Consider the following 24,127-nt stretch of genomic DNA (forward strand, 5'->3'; position numbering starts at 1 on the left):
TCGCCAGGCCGGCTTCCCATTGGCTGCGCCTGACGGCGGGGGGGCGGGGCGCAGGCCAAACTCGCCTCGCGATTGGACAACATGTGGGATGGGGCGGGGCGAGGGGCGGGGGCGCCGTCCTGCTCCCGCCGGGCCCGGCCCCGGCCCTGGGGGGGGGTCCGGGCTGTGCGGGACACGGCGGGACGGGCGGGAGGTTGTGGCGGGAGGTTGTTGCGGGAGGACGGGGAGCAGCTCTGCCCCAGCAACGCCGCTGGGCGGCGAGGGGCGGGCAGCTGGCGCTGGCCTGGCTGGTGCGTCCGGTACCCGCCTCGCCAAGTGGGATAAGCTAGAGCGTGGTGCCAAAGGACCCGGGACGACGTCAGGTACCGGTAAAGTAGGAATGTTTTATTTAACAACGAAGCACTGGAGGCGCTGTTTAGAGCAGTGTAACAAAATACTAGCCCTGCACGGAGTCGGAGTTTTAAAAAAAATGGTTTCTACCACCAAGAGTAGCTTTGGACAGAGTTCCCATCACCTCCCAAAGGGGTTGTTGTTTTTTTTAAAAAAAAAAAGTCTAATCCTTCCTGTTGAAAGCAAATATGCTTAATTAAGAAAGAGTAGTTGTGGGTACATGTATACATACACACAGGTGTTCAACAGTGCTACTACAAGTACGTTCACACTTACCTGATTTCCATTAGTTCCCTCACACCATGAGTTTCAGCTTACACACATGGCTAGTGTCACTAATAAAGCACAAAGGCTTCAAGTAATCCTCCACTCATCTCTACTTGAGTGGTGGCATTCTGAAAAGCCCTATTTGGACCCAGCTGGGGTGAAGAACAGAACTCTGCTGTATCCATTACTGTAATTTTTTCTTGCAATGTCAGTGCAAACAATTCTCACTATGTATTCATAAACCTGTTAAAATATCAGCAATTCATACCATTATACCTCTTTAATGCATAAATGCAAAATAAAATAAAATAAAATTGTATAGTTCTTGCTTTTAGGCAATTAAAATGAAGAGAGCAATCTTTTTGTGATGAGTTAATAAAACTTCCTAAGACTAAATTCCAGAGAAGCTGTACATAAAGTTATTTAGTGCTAAAAATCTACAATACATTTTTCAAGTATAAGATACTGAAATATTATTGCCAATAAATAGTTGTGCTGTAGTCAAAGCCGTGGTTCCTTTGTTGAATCATTCACATCTCAACATGTTAGGATTTAGTTTCTCACTGAGTTTGTGTATTAAAATTGCTAATTCTTCTGTTGCTTGGGACTTGTCCTCCAAAAGTTCGTAGCGAAGACTGGAGATGTCCTGTTTGATTTCCTTTAATTCACCTGTATTAATGATGGAAAGAAATACTTGTTAGCAGAACTTAGCACTCATTCAATACCGTGAAGTGACATCAGTGCCTATTCCAGATCATTATCTCAAGATGCCCATGACAGCAGATTTGGGTTGGGGCAGGAGGCTTTACCTTCTCTTCACTCTCTGAGATGAGTGTGTCTCCACCCCTAAATAGCACCAAAGGTATTTTAATGGTCAATTGAACTCTAAGGTTGTGCTCAGTGTCTGTACAGAACATCAAAGATTCAAAAGGTGCTTTACATAGGTTAATGAATTAATCACTGCAACACTGCTGAGCAGCTGGTAAGTATTAGTATCCCCCTTTCAGAAAGAAAAAGCAAAGAGAGTTTTTTTCTGAAGTGATGTGCAAAGATCACACAGGGAAAGTGTGGCAGAGCTGGCAATTAAACTCACAGCCTCTGAGTCTCTCTCCTTTTGCTTAAAAATATCCTTTGAATTAGAAAAAGTCAACCAATTTAAAATTACGTTACAATTTGAGATGAGTACGAAAAAAGGTATTTAAAAGGAAACAACTTCAAGACAGCAACAAACATGTTTTCCATTGCAGGATACACAAGAGCAGAAGCTTTTTAAAATATTTAAATACTATTCTTCCAGCAAGTGTGAGATACATGAATTCTTACATGGTAGCCACCACACAAAATTATTTGTCACTTATGAACTAAAGACTACAAAAGAATACCTAAATTCTCTAGAGATGCAAAATAGGGAAATGTTTCAAATAGCTGCAGCACATAAGAATGCAGAATTTTTCTATTTAGAATACAGCAGTCTAAAAAAAAAAAAAAAAAAAAGTATCTTCAAAGGCTGGATCTATGCTTTGGGAACCAACGAGATGGGCACTCATGACTTTTGCCAGGTGGCTGAAGACTGAGAGTCAGGGTTAGCTGACTTCCTCAAAGTGGACTTTCCTCTACAAAACTGGTGATAAAGCAAGAATCACGATGTCCACAGACCATGATTTTTCTGCAGTCTTGCTTCTCTGAACACAGATGTGCCAATACCAAAAAGGCATCAGGGAACTAGAAAGACTTTATGCCCCTACTGCTGTTGGTGAGAGAGCAGCCTCATCATCAGTCACTAGAGAATGATGCCCCCCAGCAAAAGCAACAGGAATTCAGGAGAGGGGCACAAGGGGCACACTGAGAGGAAGAGACTTTTAGGAGCTTCTCTGCTTTTGTCACTCACAAGTCTACAGCCACAAAGGATGGGGAAGAGTCAGGTAACAGCTGATGCATGCTGCTGACTTGAAGGCACAGAATGGGATTCCATTTCTATCCTCATTTCTGCTCCCTGCCTCTTGTTGCAGAGTTACAGGTAAAGCAGAGAGTAAGTAACAAAATAAAAGTTATGCTGCCTCAGCTGAGAAAGCAGTCTGTTCAGGCCCTGCACAGCATACATACCTGCAGCTGCCTGATGCTGCCCTGCCAGTAAAAGCTGTTCTGTTCCCAAGTTATTCATGACTGCACATCAGCTGGAAAGCACAAGGGTGCCAGCACAGCGGCTTGGGTTAAGCGTTCCCAATGCACCAAAATCAACAGAACTATCCCTGACCAGAACCAATGCTAAGCAGTCATGTTGTTCTGGAGGCAGTCACATAGATTCCTTACTGGCTGAACCTTGAGGGTTATAACCTCCAGCCTATAGAGAACTAAACCATTGCTGGGCTGTCAGTTCCAAGAGCAGAGGCAGCCCTGAGAGGGACATCGTATTGCTGATCATCTTCAGCTAGAGTGCAGAGTCAGTATGCTCTGTGCTGCATGCAGCCCAATTATTTTGTTTGGAGACCTGCCCAGAGCTCAAGCATTTCTTTCTAGGCCTTTAGACCTGTCTTTCATTCCTGGAAGGCTGGAGGAAGGAGGACAGCATTCATCTGAGTCTCATCCCAACGGGAGTCGGGGTGTGTGCCTGGAGCATGCACCCCTCACTACCACCAGGGAAGTTCCACACTGTCAGCCAACACTGAGCTCAGATCCATCCTATCTCAAAAGATCTCTGGTTACACCGAAATAGTGGCTACAACTGTCACTTTTCTCACCATGCATCTAACTCTGTGTGGCTTCACAGATGGATACCCTGCACAGCTTTATGAAGGAAGATAATACAACTAGTCCATGGTGTAGAGTGGTAAATTTTGTATTCAGTTAAATGAAACAGAAAGAAAGATGTCTTGCAGGTCTAACGAGGACTCTGAAAATGTGAATACATTTGGTGACTTCCTCAAAAATCTCCTCTGTAACTGTGCCTTGTGTCTGTGCTCTCATTTTCCTCCTGTAAAATGGGGCCAATAATATTTTTCATTTCTACTTCTTTGGTCCTACTTGTCCATTTTTGTTGTTACAGGCATACTTCCACCACTATCTATTTGACTACAGTGCCTTTGAAGTAGAAAAAACCCCTCTTTTTATCTGAAACCTCCATGCCTCACTGCAATACCAATCCCCAATACATTACAAAAATTGTTTCTGAATACAGCAAATGCAGTCCCTTTCTTACCTTCATTTACTTCATCATTTTCTTTGTCCACTTGTGCTTTCAGAACATAACGTTTTATCAGTCTTTTCATTATTTGCTGCCAGATTAAAACAGTTATATAATCAGGTGAGCATATATAATTAAACAATTCATTTTTCTTTCTTAACTGTTTTCTTCACATCTGTGTAAGTGAAAGAAGCAACAGCCCCAGATCAAGCAGTTGCCTCCTGTGGGCTCTTCTGGAGGCATGCTGAGATGCATCATTACAATAAAGCACATTTCTCATCCAATTACCACTTATTTACAGCACACCACAATCTTCTGTTGGCAACAGGACAACAGGAAAATAAGTCTAAAAATGCCCAATTTAGGCATTAAGTAACTTCAGAATAGATCTACTCTGTTAAACTCAGCTCATGTGAAAGGATGTGTAATAGTAAGAAATAAATGTTTACCTTTTAAAAAGAAAGAAAGAAAAGTTGAAATTTTACAGTGCAATGTCAGCTGTAAAAGATACATTAAGACTGTGTATTTTTTTATACCATACTGCCAGGGTTCCTTGTATGTGCTAATGTTCTTGTACTATGTTACTGTACCTAATCTAATGTAGCTCATCTAACACAGTTTGCACAGGTGGAATATATGCCTTCCATATTTGCACTAGAGGGAAAAAAGCTCCTATTTACTCCTTAATTTCTGAGCTGGAAAGAAGACAGGAACATAGTATCTGACAGACTGCTCTTTGCAGAAAGGAGCATTCCCATTTGCAGGAGTGTTGAATGTAACATCTCAGATCATGAGAAGAAAGGCAGGGAAAGTAATGCTTAAACCTAGTCAGCTCAGTGTTCCCACATTCCTTCCCCAGAAATCAGTTTCAGATGTTTGCTTCTCACGCTTTCCAAACTGGGACAACAAAGGGAAATAAAAGTTTTGTATGGGATAAATGCTTCAAATAATGGGGCTTGGAGAATAACTGTCTTTTTTTCAGTAGCATCCTGGAGTTGGATTTCTACAGGTTTTCTTTACCTGGTGAAGGCAAAATGTACTTGAAACACAAAATTCAGCTAATACCTTCTCAAAACAGAGACCATTGTATGTACTCACCTGATAGCGTGTCGGCTGATTGAGAATGCTGTTAAAACTGTGGGATTCAAAAACTCTGGAGTTCGACTGAGTGAAAAGGTTTAACTAGGAAGAAATAAGACAAAATTAAAATATATTATGGAATTCACAGTTAGAATTCAGCTCAATTTTTATTTCTTTTTAATTGAAGACATTTAGGAATGTCCCCATGGTCACTCCATCAGAATAATATTTAAAAAAAATAATTCATTATCTTGACTGATTTGTTTGTGTTTTTTTTAAACACTGATAATTTTAGCCATCCTGTTCACAGCTTCAAAGCAAATGGACTCACACAGCTGAGGAAATAATGAATTATGACTTGGAGTCAGGGATGAGTGGCTCCTGCTCCTAAAGCAGGGAGACTCTCTAAATTGGCTTTAACAAAAACATGCTGTGGATCTGCACTCTTAAGTATTCGTTTAACAACAAATACATGCTCAAAACCACTTCTGCTTGGGCACCATTTCCAGGAACACTAACACATTTAGAAAAATGGTCATTGGGTCATTGTTCAGTTATTCAAGGATCACAAAGCCATCAGATCCCAAATAATTTATGATTTTTTAGCACTGGGCTAGAAACAGAGGGGGAAAAAGCCACCTTGGACGAGGTGGCTTTGTGACCAATGCAGAAGGTTTGTTACTTCCAAATCAGGAAGCTAACTCTTCTCTTAGATACACTGGTGAGGGTTAAGTAAAAAAACCCCATGTATCCATAGAAGAAGGTTCAACCCCCTGATTCCATTCATTTTCTTTGTGGCCAATTAAAAGTCACTGAATCAGTGATAGCTGACCTCTCTGGTGGGCTAGAGGAGCAAACTGAAGTCAGCCTGCACCTATATACTAGATTTGATGCTTTCTTTACCTGCTGTTGGTTTTGTGCCTTTGCCACCTACAGCCCGTGGCTGAAGCTGGGCCACAAGCAGACTGTTCTTCCCTACTCCAGGCTGCCCACCTTTTTCTGGGCAACAAGACATCCACTCAGCCACCCCTTCTTGTAGGGAGTGGGACAGGATTTCTCTTCACATATGGTGTAATACATAGCGTGCCAGCCCAGCCTGGCACTGAGGAGGCTGTGGGCTGCCTTCCCCACAAAAACATCATTTGGTTTGTTGTTCAAGAGAACTAGCTCCAACTGTCCTGTCTCAGCAGTGACTAATACAGGATTGTAGTTCTTCAGTGACTTTCATTGTACGTATGATAAAACACACTGCTGGATGATATGCAAGAACTACTGAATGTTTTGTTATAAAAGTGTGTCTTGGAGAGCTGCGGTTTCTTTGTTGTGTTTCTTAAACACACCTTTCTGTATGGTGACTGGAAAGAACTAATGAAGTTAAGACACTCAGTACCAAAAAGGTGCCTCAAAACTGATTTAAGTTGACATTGTTATAAACATGTATCTACTTTACTGCCTACAGAAAACTGGAGAAAATATTTTCTTTACTGAAGAGTCAGTAACACCAACAGCTCAGAAGTCCTCGGGTCCAAAAAGATATTTCAGGAAGATGACTAGACTTGACATTTCTCATAATTTACAGTAAGCCAAATAAAAATTATTTCTGAGGTATTGATTTCAGTCTTTTTAATACACTGGAGCTTGAGCCTAACTTAGAAAAAAAACCCACATGCATACTCTTTAACCCATCTGTGCCCCAGTCTGCCATTAGTAAAACAAGGGGAATTGTTACCTAATTCTCACAAGGGCATTGTGAGGCTGCATTCCATTAACATTTGTAAAGAACATTAAGACACTCTAATTTAGAATATAACGGTTAGAATATTATTACCAGTCCCATCTCTTTCCTTTTGTCTTCTGTTGAGAACATAGCTTTTGACAGTAGCAAGTGAATATCATACTGACCACATTATCCTTTTCCTGTCCTAGTGAAAGGAAAAATTCTCCCCTTATCCCCCCTGACTTTGTTTTTTTTTTTCTAGCCTGAACTAAAAAATCTTTCTAATGAAGGCTGAAAGCATCTTTATTCAAAATTTAGGTAATTTCTTGTGGGAATTATTTGCTTCTTTCCATATCAGTTATTTTTGGTTTAATTGTTTTTCCAGTTACTGGACCTTGTTGTCCTAAGAAAATGTATAGCTAATTTTTTTGTCTTATGCAGTGTGCTTACACAGTTTAAAATGCAGCTCTATGAATAGAAATGCTTAAGTAATTACCATACTATCATTGGAAGCACAGATTACACCCTAAAACTTAAAGAAAAGCAGAATTCTGGAATCAACACACAATTCTTCACTGCAATGAAAGTATTTCAAAACCTACCCTAGATTTGGAATTGCCCATTCCCATTTCAACATCTTTCTGTAGCCGTCTCCTCCTGCACTTAGAAATGTTGATGATCCTCATGATGAAATAGAAAAAAGATTTAGGACTTGGTACCAGACTGAACGGAGGAGGTAATGTTTTTCCATCATCAAAATATGATAACCAAAGTTTAGAACGAGCAAACTTCCACTCAACATCACTGTCATCCTGTGTTAAGATATAAAAACAGGTATGTTAATATTTAAAACAAGTTTCATGTGCATCTACGTGAATGTAGAACTCTGAATAATATAATGATCTGGGAAACTGTCCCTATAAATACATAATTTTACTTTCATTTCAGCAACTTGGATTTGTAAATCCCAAGTATCTTCTCTACTTTAAATTTTATGAGTATTTTTGTTGGAGTTGCATGCTAAATACCCATTTTTAAAAAATGAAGATACTTTGTCATCCTAATGAAACTTAAATAAAATGTATCTATTTTAATATGCAATGCAGCCAGTAACTTTGTGGAAAGTATTCATCCAACTGAGTCATTTGGCAGATGCGGAGAAATACTGCTGCTGTGTTTTCAGGGCATATGGCAAAGCTCAGTAAACCTAGAAACAAGTTTTAATATGGTACCTAAAGTGAAAAAAGCACACATAACAAACAAAGCATGTAAGAAGCTCTGAAGAGTGACTCAGTCACAATCATCTTGAAGATAAGGACCTGTATCAAGCTCCATGTAGGAAGACATATAGATGTAAAAAGTTTGTCCATGTATCACTGCTGTACCTAAACATCTAACTTCTTCACATTTAGCTAAAAAGTTTGAGGATTAGAACTAAAAACCAGATTTCCATTGAAGTACACATATGAAAATACATTTAATCTGTACTGAAATCATCTGTCAAAGATTGAAGTGCACTACAATAAGGAAACATGCAACAAGCATCCTAAGGCAACTGGGAATGTAATGCCCATCTCAAATGTTATGCCCAGTAACTTGGTTTTCTACTTCACAGAAGACTTCATTGGAATATTACTTTAGATTTTAAGATTGCTGGATGGGTGACAACTCCTTAGATGCACACGTGGCACCTGATGAGCTGCTTGTTCAGATCCCATAAGGTTCTGCAGCTTGCCTGGGTTGTTAGATAAAGCCAGTCCTAGGAACATGGTATTTCTTGTGATTTCCTTTGAGGAAATCTCTTCACTGTACTTTTGCATATCAAGATGTACTCATTGCAATTATTCTTGATAATTCAGCTGTTTTTCCATGTAACAAGAGAGAACAACTGGAGAACAGAGCTCACCTCAATTTCTTGATATGAACTGTTGATCATAGCAATCAGCATGTTGAGCAGAACTACCACCATCGTTACATTGTATATGCCATAAAGAACATAACCAATGTTCTCTATGAACTTATGATCATATTTGAGGACAACAGAGGTTACTTCAGACAAGCCAAATATTGACCAAAATAAGGTCTTGAAACTTTCTTCCACTCTGTAGGAAAAGAGGAAGGCATTATTACCAATTACACAAATGAATGTAAGTTGTGCTTACAGTAAGTGCTAAATGATCTAAAGTATTTTTTCTGTGAACCAGGTTTGTAGAACACTGATCAAAACAACAAACAACATTTCTGCACTGTGCTCTACCTATCCGTCATAGATAATACAGTTGTAGTAATACAGACAAAACAACAGTCCAGGAATTAGAAAGATACTGTATTTCCACTTTTTGAGATACAGCATATTCTCATCTCATTATTTTCCAGTCTAACTCTGCAGAGGCAGACTTTCCCTGTCCCAATAAAGCTAAGAGTAGGGCTGATGGGAAGGAAACTGCTATTGATTAAACCTTTGATTTGGAAAGCTGCACTCAGAAGTGGGTAGCAGAAGGTTCAGCAACAAAACTGACAAACCAAACAGATCTCATGGGATTTGTTCAAGATTTGTTGAAATCAGCAGACCAGACACTTCAACAGGAGGCAGGCACCTAGATAGCCTTAAGGCTCTGGGTCCCGAACTCACTGCCTCTCTGCTCTTGTCTCCACCCCATAGTCAGGGTAATTCCTGAGGAATGGAGCTGCCAAGGGCTCTCAGACATCTGCCAGGTGCTATTCAAGCCTTCAGGGCCTTTGAGAGTGGATCCTCTTCCAGCTCTCCTCCTCAGGCTGCCATTCCTCTTTTCACTCAGGAAACATTGCTACAGGGTGTCCTGTCATGCAGTCAGGATACAGCTCACTGCAAAGCTCTATCCTGCTTCCCTGAGAGGATGACTGATGACTGCAAGCCAATGCAATCAACTGATTGATAGTCAATAAAATTGTTGAGGTACTCTCCTTTATACCCTACAGAATTTACTGGAAACTACTTCTTCCTCCCTGCTGCCAAAAAGTGAGCTAGACCAATGTATTCTCATAAGTATAACTAAATATGCCAGTACACATTATCTTGAGTTACCTGTTTTAACACTGATAAATGATTTTTAAATGCAAGTAATACAGACATGGATGCACAGTCTGTTTAAGCAATTGAAATTAATAAGCATTCAAAAGGTATGCACTCTAGACACCAAATATAAAATACTGTAACAAAGAAATCCTTATATTTCATTATTTATCTAAAGAAAAGACAATGAGTAAGAAAAAGTGCAAAAATGGAGCTTAAATTGGGGATAAGTAGGAAATAAACTATGTAAGAAAAAAAAACCTCATGTCTCCAGTAAAAAGATGGGGAAAAAAGGAAAAGTTCTGAACTTTATTATCCTGCAGGATTACTTCTAGTTTGGAACACTGAATCATAGAACTATTCAGGTTGGAAAAGACCCTTGGGATCACCGAGTCCAACCATCATCCCTATTCTACAAAGTTCTCTCCTAAACCACCTCCACGAACACCACATCCAAACGACCCTTAAACATATCCAGGGATGGTGACTCCACCACCTCCCTGGGCAGCCTATTCCAGTGTCTAATCACTTTCTGTGAAAAAAAGGTTTCCTAATGTCCCTGTTGCAGCTTGAAGCCATCCCCTCTTGTTCTTGTCGCTAATGAGCTGTGAAAAGAGACCAGCACCAGCCTCTCTACAATGACCTTTCAGGTAGCTGTAGAGACTGATGAGGTCCCCTCTCAGCCTCCTCTTTCTCAAACCAAACATTCCCAGCTCCTTCAAGCATTTTTCATAAGATTTATTCTCTGGGCCCTTCACCAGCTTCATTGCCCTCCTCTGTACTCACTCCAGCACCTCCATATCTCTCTTGAATTGAGGTGCTCCAAACTGGGCACAATACTCCAGGTGTGGCCTCACCAGTGCTGAGTACAGGGGGACAATCACCTCTCTACTTCTGCTGGTCATGCTATTTGTAATACAAGCCAGGATGTTTTTTGGAGGTCCAGACAGACAATATCCACAGCCTTTCCCTCATCCAATAGTTGGGTCATCAAGTTATAAAAGGAGATCAGGTTCGTCAGGCAGGACCTGCCTTTCATAAATCTCTGCTGACTGGGCCTGATCCCCTGGTTATCCTCTATATGTCTTCTAATATCACTCAAGATGATCTGCTCCATGACCTTCCCTGGTACCGAGGTCAGGCTGACAGGTCTATAGTTTCCCGGATCCTCCTTTCTGCCTTTCTTATAGATGGGTGTTACATTTGCTACCCTCCAGGCCATTGGGACCTCCCCAGTTATCCAGAACTTCAGGTAAATAATAGATAGTTGGGTATCACATCTGCCAACTCCTTCAGCACCCTTGGATGTAGCCCATCTGGTCCCATAGATTTGTGTGTGTTTAAGTGGTGCAGTAGGTCTCTGACCACTTCCTCATTAACTGTGAGGAGCTCATTCTGCATCTCCTCCTTGTCTCCCAGCTCATGTGGCTGTATATCCATGGAACAGCTAGTTTCACTGCTAAAGACTGAGGCAAAGTAGGTGTTGAGCACCTCAGCCTTTTCCTCATCCCTTATTACCAAGATTCCCTTTGCATCCAATACAGAATGGAGATTTTCCCTGATCCTCCTTTTGCTGTTAATGAGCTGACAGAAACATTTATTATCCCTAACAGCTATAGCTAGTTTGAGCTCTAGCTGTGCTTTGGCTCTCCTAATTTTCACCCTGTATAGGTTCACTTCATCTTTATAGACTTCATGAGTGACCTGTCCCCTCTTCCAAAGGTCATAGACTCCTTTTTTTCCTAAGGTCCAGCCAAAGGTCCCTATTTAGCCAGTCTGGTCTCCTACCACGCTTACTGGTTTTTCAGCATACAGGGACATCAGCTCCTGTGCCTGTAGAACTTCTTTCTTGAAGTATGCCCAGCCTTCCTGGACTCCTTTAACCTTCAAGGCAGCCTCCCAGGGGACTTTGTCAATCAGTCTTCTGAGCAGGTCAAAGTTTGCCCTCTGGAAGTCTAAGGTGGCAGTTTTACTAACCCCTCTCCTTGTTTCTCCAAGGATCAAAAACTCAATCATCTCATGATCACTGTGCCCTAGATGGCCTCCAACTTTTACTTCCCCCACAAGATCTTCCCTGTTCAGCAGAAGCAGGTCCAGGAGGGCACACTCCCTGGTCAGCTCACTTATCAGCTCTGTGAGGAAGTTATCTTCCACACATTCCAGGAACCTCTTGGAATGTTCTCTTGCTGCTGTGTTGTATTCCCAGCCGATGTCTGGGAGGCTAAAGTCCCCCACAAGAACAACATCAAGTGACTGGGAGACTTCTCCCAGCTGCTTATAGAAAGCTTCATCCACCTCACTGCTTTGGTTGGGAGGTCTCTAGCAGACTCCCACAGCAAGAGCAGCTTTATTGGCCTTTAACCTCATCCAAACACTCTCAACCTCAACATGACTATGCTTGTTTTCCAAGCTCTCATAGTATTCTCTAACATACAGGGCCACTCCACCCCCTCTCCTTCCCTTTCTATCCCTCCTGAAGAGCTTGTAGCCATCGACTGTGGCACTCCAGTTGTGTGATGCATCCCACCACGTTTCTGTGACAGCCACCATGTCACAGTTTTCCTGGTGTTTCATGGCTTCAAGCTCTCCCTGTTTGTTGCTCATACTGCATACATTGGCATAGATGCACTTCAGATGAGCTAATGATTCCAACACCTTTTTTCCAGTGTGGGCTCCATTTCCTACCAGACCCTTCACAGGTGCTTCCATGATTTCTAAACATCTATCCTTTCTCTCAAATGAAACAGAGTGAGAATCCTCCCTAGTCCAACATCCTTCAAGCCCTGTCATGTTTCTCTTGGGCTTGTCCCTAACAGGCCCAGGTATCTCCCCTTCCCCCTTCATATCTAGTTTAAAGCCCTGTCAATGAGCCCTGCCAACTCCTGCAAAAAGCCTTTTGCTTTTGGGGCAAACATTCTGAATATTTATCACTTCCAGCATCACTTTGTTTCAGGGAGTGAAAAAACCAAGCAAACAAAAAAATTTCAGAGATCACAACTATCTTGCTTTGTGAAGAGAATCTTAAAACTATCATTTTTCTGTCCTCATGTGACGAACATAAACAAGCAGTTATCACATAATTTTAAATCTGGATCCAAAAGCATCCAACACACTTCATAGATTAGTTTAATTACCAGCCTAAGAGGGAAACTTGCCATCTACATAATCACTATCTCTGTTTCTTGACAAATTAATATTATTTGGAGGCCCATTATTGACATCTAGAATAAACCTCTCTGTGCATCAATTAACTCTGACAGGGTTTAAAGATAAAAATTCTAGCAGTTGCTTTTGGAAAATGTTATCCACAAGTCTGTGTGATTAACATAATATACAGGCAAAATTATTTTAAACTGCAATAAAAGCTTCCATTATACAAGTAGGAAAGAATTGGTCTTTTAAATTCTGATTTTTAAGGTTCTGAGATGCCTGATTCCTCTACGAGCTTCATATTGGTGTTTTACTCAAACATAACTACATACTTACGTTGTAAAAGCTGGGTTTAGTTTTGCTCCAAGGTAGTAGGAATAGAGTATGAACATTCCAATCATAAATGCAAGAAATACCATAATAAAAAGGACCATAAACTTGAAGATGTCCTTAACAGTCCTTCCAAGTGAAATCTGCAAGGGCCCAAAACTCTCATTTGCAGGCAGGATATATGCAATCCGGGAAAAGCTGAGAACAACAGCAATTGCATAAAGGCCTTCAGATATTATCTGAGGATCAGATGGGAGCCATTTATCTCTAGCTGGAAGATATGAAATATAGGGATAAATATAAGGAGTCACTCATTTGTCATAATGTTGAAAAATAAACCTTGACAGGATTTTTCATGAACATGTCTGAATTTAATTGAGACAAATATGTGGAGAGCATAGTAGTTGCTATTCTATTCCCATTGCCTTTAAGGCACAAATAATGAATATAGATTACATTACCTTTTGGTAGAAGGAAAACTATACTTGAAGAAACATGACATTTTCTTCTACAGTTTGCATTTTAACCTAAACTACATAGCAATAAATAATTCCTCATTGCTTTTCTTAACATGACTGCATTATTAACAATCTTTAAAAGCCCTATGCTAAAGCAAAAAATTAATATTTTAAGTTTTATTGATGGGAATTCAACTGTGTTGGTTGATGAACAATTTCATTTGTTATTCACACCAAGCTTTTGCCATTGTTACAAGTTTAGAATATAACCTAGTTCCTATGGAAATAGTAAAAACTTTTGCCATTTACCTTAATGGAAGTAAGATGGTGGTTTTTACACACAACACGCAAAGAAGCAATTGAGTTATATATAAATGCATACATTTTTTATTATGTGAATTGATGCACTTAGCCAAAAACAACTGAATTAAAATGTTTCATGTCAAAATACCATGTGTTTCCAAATACGTATTTACATATGTAAAAATTGACTTTGATTATACAGCAATTAACATAAATAACAAAAACAAGTCTGCTATTATAACACATTGAGGTTCATAAAATACACTGTCAACAAATACAGGCTTTGCTGATGTTGCAGAGATCCATCACACCTTTGATTACCATTTCTGCACTGCAATAACTATTTAGTACTTTTATTCTATTTGATCATTATTTGGTCCAGCATCCTTCCTTTATCACAAAATGCTGACAGATCTTTATGGGTATGAATGTGTTAAATAACTGAAGTAAAAAAAAATTCACATCAAAATTTCATCTGTTGTACATTAAATCAATAATTAAATATAGCTTGCAAATATATAAAATCAAGAGGGTAAAATTCAGCTTAAGGACAAACAGTTACAACAAAATTATGCACAGATACGTTTGAACTGATTTTGTCCTTATGCCTGTTTGTTTGGTTTTAATATAATGGCAAACTTATTTGCCAAACTAGCATCATAAGAGCTATTGTTTAAATAGCTTAGAAACAAAAATACTCAGGCAGAATGGTTAGATAATGCTATGAACAAAAGCATGCAAATATTGGTTTTAAGGCTTTGAAATACTAGTGCATCCTACCAGTTTTTCTATGTTCAGATTTGTGTTGCAGAAAAGTTAAACTCACCATAAGTAAAATACTCTATTTCTGGAGGAAGTGTAACCTCAGAGAGGTCACTCTCTTCAATGTAGTTGTCCACATATTGTTGTGCTTTTGTGGCCTGCAGGAATGCCAGAAGCCTCGCTGTGAAAGCGGCTATGAAAATGGACAGCATCCCAAAATCCAGAACATTCCATAACTGCAAAATATATTCCCTGGGTCCTTCCAGCCACAGCTCTTTGCATTCTGACCACATCATACCTGCAACAAGAAATGAAAAAAAAAAACAACACAGCAACATTGGCAAAACTCTTTTCATTTAAACTCTGCATTCTCCCATTTAATGAAACCAGGTTGTACCAATGGAACAAAAAAAGCATGTCTTTGCAGTGTCCCAGTGTCATCACACACCTGAAGTAAGGCTCTCTTGGTTTCAATGGGGCAAATCAAGTGGCAAGGTATTAATTGATATGTAGGGATGCAGCTCAGACATCTCCATGACTTGGCAGTGAGAGTATCATGGCCTAGCAACATAACAATATGCTGTACTTCTAAAAATGAAAAAATATTAAATGTGGAAACAGAACAACTCTTATTTCCTTATAATTTACATTCATAAAACACTTCTGAATCAGCAGGATTAATGTTTACAGAGGAGCACAACTACCCAGCTACACAGATGAGTAAATATAAAGGGCATAATTATAATACTAGTTGTCCACTTTACAGAGTAAGATGCTTTTCAGCACAGAAAGTGAAATCTGGCTATGTGCAATTCAGTTTTCTTACTCAAACTTCTTAGAAATTAATTTACATTGATTTACTCCAGATCACAGCCTCATCATAACCCTGAGATGCAGCTGTTCGGAAGCAAGATTTTTTTCTTACTTCAAAAAAAATTCTAAGAAAAAAAAATAAGTAACAAAACCACAGTCCCACAACTTTATTTCTTGTTTTCCTGGCTGGGTAATTCAAAGGGGTATTGCTGCCACTGAACCACATGCACAGCAGCCACGCACTGGATTGGCTTGAGACTGGCTGCCTCTTGAGTGCCTGAGTAATTTCTCACAGCAACTGAGTCCTAAATATCACCAAAATCTCAGTCCTTGCCTTCTGTCAAATGAAGAGGCTGCTTCCCATGAGTATATGCTGGGACTAGCAAATGGCAGCATACAAGGGATCTGCATCTCCCCACCCTAACATAATTTAAGATAAAGCAATGCTTAAACCAGGAGATGCAGGGGGCTGAAAACGCAGAGTGAGGCACCTTCATGCAGCAGGCACCATGACACTTCCTTTCTCTCCCACAGTCTGTCAAAGACTGTCTCCCACAGTCTGCTGCATTATCATATGACTCCCTGACATCTGGCTACACAAAGCACGTGACTTTTATGAAATGCTAGAAGACAGCATTTGCTGCCATGTAGTTTCATACAGGCTGATGAGGTTTTTTTGGGGGGGAAGTAATGAGAACTGACTCATTAGCCCCTTGACACTGGTAGAAACTGATTCCCCCCAGATGCTACCTAAGCAGCAATGCCACATAAACACTGATGTGCTAGCACATTAACACCCAGGAGGAGGAACTCCTGAGTTTCTGGCCCATACAGCAGTGCAGGCTTCCTGATACTATTTAAGAAAACCACTTCAGTAAAGTATAATTTCAGTGGTGTTCTCTTCAGCAAACCTGTCCTCCTGTTACAAATGGCAGAATTACCACACCGTGCAAATCAGGAAACAAAATTTGACCCCATGCTGCAAGAGGGGGCAGCATGGAGATGCTCTGATGCTCTCACCAGTTCTAATGCACTAAGGGTTTCTTCTAACCTCACTTCACAGCAGCTGGAGCAAAGGCCTGGGACCTGGGCTTCTCTCCTTTCTTTTAGAATTTGTATCTGCAGGAAAACAGATGACAAAGATGAAGGGGCAATATACCTACCCAGTACCCATACCATGATCAGCATTTCTGTCCAGGTGAACTGTGTAGTCTTCACCCTAAAGATCTGCTTAGGGTAATCAGTAACAGTGACATTTGGTAGCGTTGTTATGCCTTCAAATCTGTCAGATGCATTGAAAACCAGCAGGCCTAGGAAAATAATGAAGGATGCTGCATGTGCCACAAACTTCATAAATGGGCTTCGAAGAATTCTTCCAAGCTGCAATGGCAGAATGAAAGCAGTCACTCAGTGTTCTCAAGGAAACAAACTCATCACACATTCCAGAAGCACAAATGGGCACTCAGAGCTCGGGACAGTCTGAAACCTCATTTTTAAAGGATAATCTTCCAAGTGCACTGAACTGCGATGCTTTACCACTTCAGACAGAAGTCTCCCAAAGACAGCCTTAACGGTATGTTGTCCTATTGTCATGTTACTCCATAAACTCTAGATGGCAATATTTGAGGGGAGAAAAAACTACAATGAGGATGACAAAGCACTGGAACATGACCTGCCTGGATGCAGTCCTGAGTAATGTGCTCTAGGGGATCCTGCTTTAGTGGGGGAGTTGCACTAGATGATCTCTAGGGGTGCCTTCCAACTTGATAATCCCGTGATTCCACTAAACACCCCAAGGAATTACAAACATACAGTGGCTGTGACCAGAAAGAGCTTGATCTGTTGCCCACAGAAAGCAACAGGGAGTGGAAGCAAGCACATGGAAAATAAATACATACTTAAAATCTCCAAGTAGCAAAATGTACCAACAAGTGTAGGTTGTAGTACCAAAGGTGTACTATCAGCTTGTCTATGACCATAGCTCTAGGAAAAATTACAGACTCATCTCATCCTTGGCTACAGTATTCCATCTACAGAAAATAGGTTCAGAGCTCTAAGTGCCAAATAAATAACCTGGGTCTACTAAAAATAGTGACTGTTCCATCACAATGGACTAAGAATGGTTGGACTTGGCGATCTTCAAGGTCCCTTCCAACTAGGATGATACTATGATTCTAAGAAGGATAAGGTAAAAAAATATTACTATTTTCAAAGAAATGTAGCTGATTTCATTCACATCTGCACCAAAAGAAAGGAACAGCTGTCTCCAGAAGACCACACCAGGAAAAGCAATAGGTCTGTCATCTTGTTTCTCCCTATATGGAAGAGTCTGTGGTCCCACCTGTACCAGCCTTATCCTGCAAACCAGTGTCCAAAGTACCAAACTATAGGCCCACTCCCACGAGGGCAGTACTGCCAGAATCCTTTCTTAGGCAGTGAAGGTCTTGTGTGGTCTGTGCTGCTGCAACTCTCTGCCCTGCACTCAAAAAATGCAGGTACCACTCAGGCTGCACCAGGCAGCAGTTGGCTCAAGCACAAAGATGGCTCTGAGATTCCCAAATTACCTTTTTTAAAGACCTCATGGGGGGAATGCTCATGTAGTTTACTTGTCCTTCCCAGCCTACTTCCCTTTGGGAGGAGTAGTACACCTTTGGAATACACCTATTTTCTGTGGCCTGAGCAGGACAATGTTTGTCCTGTCTCTGCACAAGGTGTGACAAGGTAAATGCTTGACAGACTTTGTCTTAGCTGCTGTGCACCTCCTAAAGCCAAAGGTCTCCTGTCTCCTTCAGTACAATAGGACAACACACTCCACATATAATGCCCAGCCTTCATTAACGTTAAAGTACGTTTCTAATGGAATTAACTATCACATACATAACCAATATTAAACAACATTCTAAAACAAAGTAACAGTTCTATTATTTTGATAAAGATGTAATCAATAAATATTTAACCCAGAGAAAACACTAGATTCCCTTGAAAAATATAGGAGATTAGCAAAATCTTATCCTTTTTGAGGTGAACTACAAAAGTAAAATATGAGTGAAACTCATCTCTTTGCTGTACAATCATTAAGGAAGCACTACTTAAAGACCACATTCAGCACAAGTAAATTTACTTAAAATTTTAAAAGAGTTACTGCAACAGAGAAATCATCCTTTTTCTGATTTACCAGATGTATCAATATGTGGGTTTTTTTGGTAGACTTTTTCTTGTAGACCAACACTTTTTTTGTGAATTGTTTTGCAGACAGTTCATAGGCTATAAGGATTTCAAAGAAACTGCTGTTATTTTCATTGTGAGATCACCAGGAAAGCTGGAAGCACCCTTATATTTCCATATAATTTTGAAGAGCTAAGAGTTTACAATTGGGCTCTTTTACCAATATACCCAACTGCATGGTTGGAATACTGCATTTGATTTAATTTCTGCTCTATGATTTACCTGGTAACCAGACCTCCTAGGGCAAGAACAACAAATATTTTACTTAAGCTCTGCATCAGTGAAGTCAACAGATGTTCTCTTAATTAACGGTTTCTATGGGAACAGCATCGGATGTTAAGATGCCATCAGAGGAGACCTAAGACAGAATCTGAGTGGCAATTTAAAAAAAAAATCCATGTTACTAATACAAATACAATTACGTAGCGAAGATTCTGAGGTGAGCACCATTTATGGAAATTTAAAAAAACACCCTAAAACTCTCAGAGAAGGGTTTTCTCCTATCTTTAAACTTCACAAAAATGTATTTTCAGGCTTCATCTTGTCCTCTTCACAGAACAAAGAAAACAAACAGAATCTTTAGAGAGAACTAAAGCTATAATTAATTAGTTAAAATTTGGAAGCAGAATTAAGAGGTACGACATGGCATGCTGGATGCCAGAAATTGAAAAACAGCTCCCAGAACAGTACAAGATACATAATTGATAAAATTCAGTACCCTGCTACATGGTGCAATCCAGTAACCAATGGCTAGAAATGGAAGGCCCAATGCCACAACCAGCACAACCAGACACTTGATAGCTATGGTCTGCTCCCGTAATCCTGAGAGATTTTCATACCAGATAGTCAGTAGCTGCTGCTGACAGTTTGGATGGGCCACAAACTGTAAAGAAAAGAAAACCAAGACACGTTACAAATTATAAAAAGAGTTATATAACTGCTACATACATTATCATAATCACCTCAAATATCTGGTGTTAATTTAGACTTTAACAACCACGTTTTTACTCCTTTCCTTTAACATAAAGGTTAATAAAGAAGAAAACCCTGAGCTGAATTGAAGCAGCACTTTGAGGACAAAGTTGCACATGTGGACAGCCTTTCCAAACAGAAGACTTTAATGCATTATTAGACTAGCTTCACACACCTTTTTATGTTTTGTGGAAAATAAAATCTAGCAACCAGTAATATAAGGAAATTCAATTTTGTGTACAAAATGAAAAATGACCTTATGGTTTGATGATGCTCTAACAACTCTGTAATAGATTGTTTTTTCTCTAAGTTCATACCTTTGATACTATCTCAGCTGAAAAACATTAAATCCTCCAAGTTGACAGTTTTCAAATACAACTTTTCCTTTTTCACTATTTTAAGATTTTAAAGGACTCTGAACGTACACATTGTTATTACTGTACAGTCTTATGTTATTATTTCTGTTTTAATGAGTTGTTAACAGCTTAACAACACAAATAAGATCTGAGGTGTATAACTTACTTAAAAATATGTGATTTTAAGCAAGATAATTTTATTTTTAATTAATTCTTTCATGAGATGTTCCTTTTATCTTTGGTGATGAGTTTACGTTTATCATTACTAAACATTTGCTCATTTTTTTTCTACAGCAATAGGACTAAATGCATCAATCACAACAGAGGAAACCAAAAGAGCAGATGTGTACAAATAAATATAGTCTCTGATAAAATGACCAAAAGCTGACATTTTCAAATTTAAGCACTTAGTTTTATAAGACAATATTCAGGCATTTAAACAAGAAAGTCCTGATTGCCAGTAGTCTAAGCATACACAGCTACCACCAAATTTCTATTCAGTTAATGCCAGGCCATTTTCTGGAATGCTGAACCCTAGATCCAAATTTTAGTACTTTGTTTTCTTGTACCCAGACATGGACACGTGAAAGATGGTTTTCAAATATACTTACTCTGTTTTGACCTAACTCTGATGTCCACTGAAGACAATGGTAAAATTTTAACTGACCTTAACCAAGCAGAGCTAAGATATCAAAGACTTTTGTAACCAATTGCTTTAATATAGTGTGTGGGGGGGAACCAGACAAGCATCAAGTGAATTTATTGTGATGAAGTCATGAAGAAATGATCAGACAAGTGGAAAATTAGGCTTAGGATTAATGCTCAATTTCTCCTCGGATAGTTATTACAAAACAGACTTGCTCTCCTAAGCCTTTTGTGTAAGTTTCCTTAAGTGTCCCAAAATTGAAAGGGAGCAGAGACTGAAATTTTAAAATACTAAATTGGAAGATATTATGGATCTAGTGCCCAGTACAAAACAAAATCAAGCAGTCAACTTTCATCTTTATCTTATGCAGCAAATACATGCAAATTCTTAGGTTCAGTAACATTTCAGTACATTCAGAGGGAAAGGGAATGATTCTCAAATGAATTATGGAACAATAAAACAAGCTGCTGCCAACAACCACACTTGTTTAGATATACTTTAGGTTTTATTTTACTAAAAATCACTTTCGGTTAAGTTTGTTCAAGGGTGAACAGATATTGCTCTATTGTTAAAGCACTGCTGTGTTTCTTTAGGATGAAGCAGTGTGGACAGAAGAGACTGGGCAGCCACTCTGTCAGGATCATGTCACATAACCAGGAAGAGTGTGAGGCCCACCTTGGGTGCTGCTATTGAAGAAATGCAAGGGGATGGGAGGGAAGCATTCTTTAGCTCCCCATGTTCTTTGCCCATTATATTTAAATTTCTGGTGAAGTCCATTTGTAAAACATGATCGTGCTCGTCATTATCATTGTTACTATTATATCATGTCCTATGAGACTGCAAAATCACGAGAGCACGTGGGACATCAGGTAAGCAGCCTAGTTATCACAGCAGTTTGAAGAAATGTGGTAACACACTTGTCTCATCGGTTGACAGTAACTAGGAAATCAGAGTGAAGAATGCTAGGCAGTGTCACAAAAAGGATTTGAAAATAATTCTGATAACTGATAATCCCTGTTGGATTAAGAGTGCTATTTGATCTGAGTTGCTTATACTTTAAAAAAAGCAACTAAAAAAATACTGTAAACCTTGGATCCACTTTATTATCCTTTGTACTCTGTTGAGATCATAATGTACTATCTGCACTGTTGTTTGCCAGGTCTTGCCTGCAAAACTCCATTTATATTCCAAATCTCATTAAGAAGAGCATCCAGTAGTACAACAGGGCAGACTTCTTAAAAAAAATCAAATTAAATCATTGGCAATGGAAACAGGGAACCTTAAAACTCTCAAGAGGTGGAATCTGAAGCTGTTGCATGAACTTTTAACAGGGAAGCAAACTTCTTATTTTAATCTACTTTGCTCTAAAATGAAAGTCCCACTGTATTTTGGTGTGCAATTCATTAACCTGTTAGATCACACATTAATGCAGTTTGTACCTACAATGGAACAGCCAATAGAAATAAATAAAAATATTTTAAAGGTATTTTAACAAAGCAAGGTAAACTTTAACTATATTTGTATTCTATTTATCAGGCTATCGCTATTGAAGCTTGTGCACCACAAAAAAATGCCAGCCTGGCTTATTTGGAAAAAAAAGAAAATAAAAACAAAAATAAGAGACTGTTTATTTGTGTTTCTGCATTCTGATGTATGCCCTGATCTCGTACTTTGCTAAGACAAATTTCTTTCTCAACTCAGGGCATTAAGGAACAAATCCCATAGTAGATTAACTGTGGCCAATGACAGGAAAGTAAATAATTATTTCAAATTACAGAGACATTTTTTAAAAGCAGGCTTAAAACTGTAGGGAAGAGGAGAGAGAAGAAACACCCACATCACTCCTCCTGTTACCAGAGGGAATAGGAAGAAAGAGCAAAGGAGATTCAAGGGAGCTCACCTGGGGCTATAAATCAGCCCACAGGCACTCATCCAGAGCTGTGTGCTGGTTTATTCCCCCTGGTCTATCCACATTTTGATCTGACACTAAGAGGAGATCTACCTGTGCTATGATTTTCCCCAGAAAAGGGAAGAGTTAGTGAATAAGATGCCAATGATTATGGCAAGTTCTTCTCTGGCAGTAAGTCTTAGGGCTCCTGAGAAGATCTTAGCAACTTACTTAATTGTTGGCAACTGCACAAGCCTCAGAGCAACTCATATCACTTCTTCCATCCATAAAAGCTCTGGAATTCATACTTCTTTCCAGCTCTGCTGAAATATTTGAATTTATAATTTTGTTGTTTTTATTGTCAGCAACTGTAACATCTTCTCTTTCCCCTCTCCCTCTGCATCTGTCTTCCCCCAGTTTAATGTCCTCCAAGGACAGTAGATTCACATCATATTTCACTTACCAATCATATCACCTTAAAACCTTATTTCCTTCTGCATTTATTTTCCCTCATCCTACTTCCCATGCACTTTTTTACTTTTCATTGCATGTTGATCTTATATTTTGGGATCCCATCTCAACCCCAGTGAACAACAACAAAGATGCATAAGGACTGTATCTGGTCACTAAAAAAACCCTGATTTTAATTTAGCTTCTTTTCTGGGCACAATTGACTGTAACACTTCTGATACATTCAGTTTCATGACCATGAATCAAATAATCAGTATGTAAATATTTTTCTGTATGAGTAACAGTGATTATAATGTTATTTATTCCTAACATCCTAATGACTGAGCTTAGACATTGTAAGAACAGATCCTGACACACTCTGATATACAAACACAACACACAGAGATAATTTTGAATCTTCTTTCCTATCTATCAATTCAAAACATCAACGTTTGAAAACTAAATCCTGTGACTTTACTCAAACTCTTATTGATTTCACATGGAAATGCTACTGTGATGTTTATCTTAGCAAGAATTTGGCCCAGTGTCAGCAGCTTCTCTGAAATTTTGTTAGCAATCTAAGGACTAAGATACAATACTAAAAGCACTACTGCAACAGCAGTTCAGCATACAGAGCAAGACTACTTATTCTAACTAGTTTTTCTTGATATTTTTAATTCTTCTAGCCCTTCACTGTGAGGGCTGCAGTTTCACTCTGAACCTTAGCTTCAAAATCATATCCTGTTTACAAGATGGGCTATAGTTTAATGCACTGCCTCAGGTATTAAGTCCAAGAGTTTCATTACTAATAGAATTAAAAACTCCATTTCCCCACCAGCGAACTTCTGAGCACGTTGCTCACTTGTCATACGCTTTTATCCTGTCTCCTCTCTCTGAGAAGGGTACACAGCTCATTAACCATTTCATGGGCCCACAGTTCTGTTTGGCTATACTGTCTTGCAACAGCAAACAGACCTTAAGGTAGCTAACCCAGAAGCACACCTAGAAATACTGAAAGCCAAGAAATGTCAGCCACATCCTTGTCTTCTTCCTACAGTTACAGGGTTGAAAGCATTCCATGTGGATA

At 39.4% G+C, this 24,127-nt stretch overlaps 1 protein-coding gene across 2 annotated transcripts in view; it reads right to left on the reverse strand.

The window, feature by feature from the left end:
• Positions 1-363: 363 nt before the first annotated feature.
• TRPC3 (transient receptor potential cation channel subfamily C member 3) overlaps positions 364-24,127 on the reverse strand; it is a 48,769-nt gene continuing 25,005 nt past the window's right edge. For both annotated transcript variants that reach the window (XM_051619231.1, XM_051619230.1), the window contains exons 4-12: positions 19,447-19,611; positions 16,667-16,883; positions 14,755-14,988; positions 13,174-13,438; positions 8,542-8,737; positions 7,238-7,447; positions 4,937-5,020; positions 3,854-3,929; positions 364-1,326 (exon numbers count right to left, since the gene is read on the reverse strand). In XM_051619231.1, the coding sequence (XP_051475191.1) occupies positions 1,184-1,326; positions 3,854-3,929; positions 4,937-5,020; positions 7,238-7,447; positions 8,542-8,737; positions 13,174-13,438; positions 14,755-14,988; positions 16,667-16,883; positions 19,447-19,611 (1,590 nt within the window). In that variant the 3' untranslated portion in view covers positions 364-1,183. The remainder of the gene's footprint in view (positions 1,327-3,853; positions 3,930-4,936; positions 5,021-7,237; positions 7,448-8,541; positions 8,738-13,173; positions 13,439-14,754; positions 14,989-16,666; positions 16,884-19,446; positions 19,612-24,127) is intronic.

The sequence above is a fragment of the Apus apus genome, chromosome 4 (genome assembly GCF_020740795.1).
Source record: "Apus apus isolate bApuApu2 chromosome 4, bApuApu2.pri.cur, whole genome shotgun sequence".
Lineage (NCBI taxonomy): Eukaryota > Metazoa > Chordata > Aves > Apodiformes > Apodidae > Apus > Apus apus.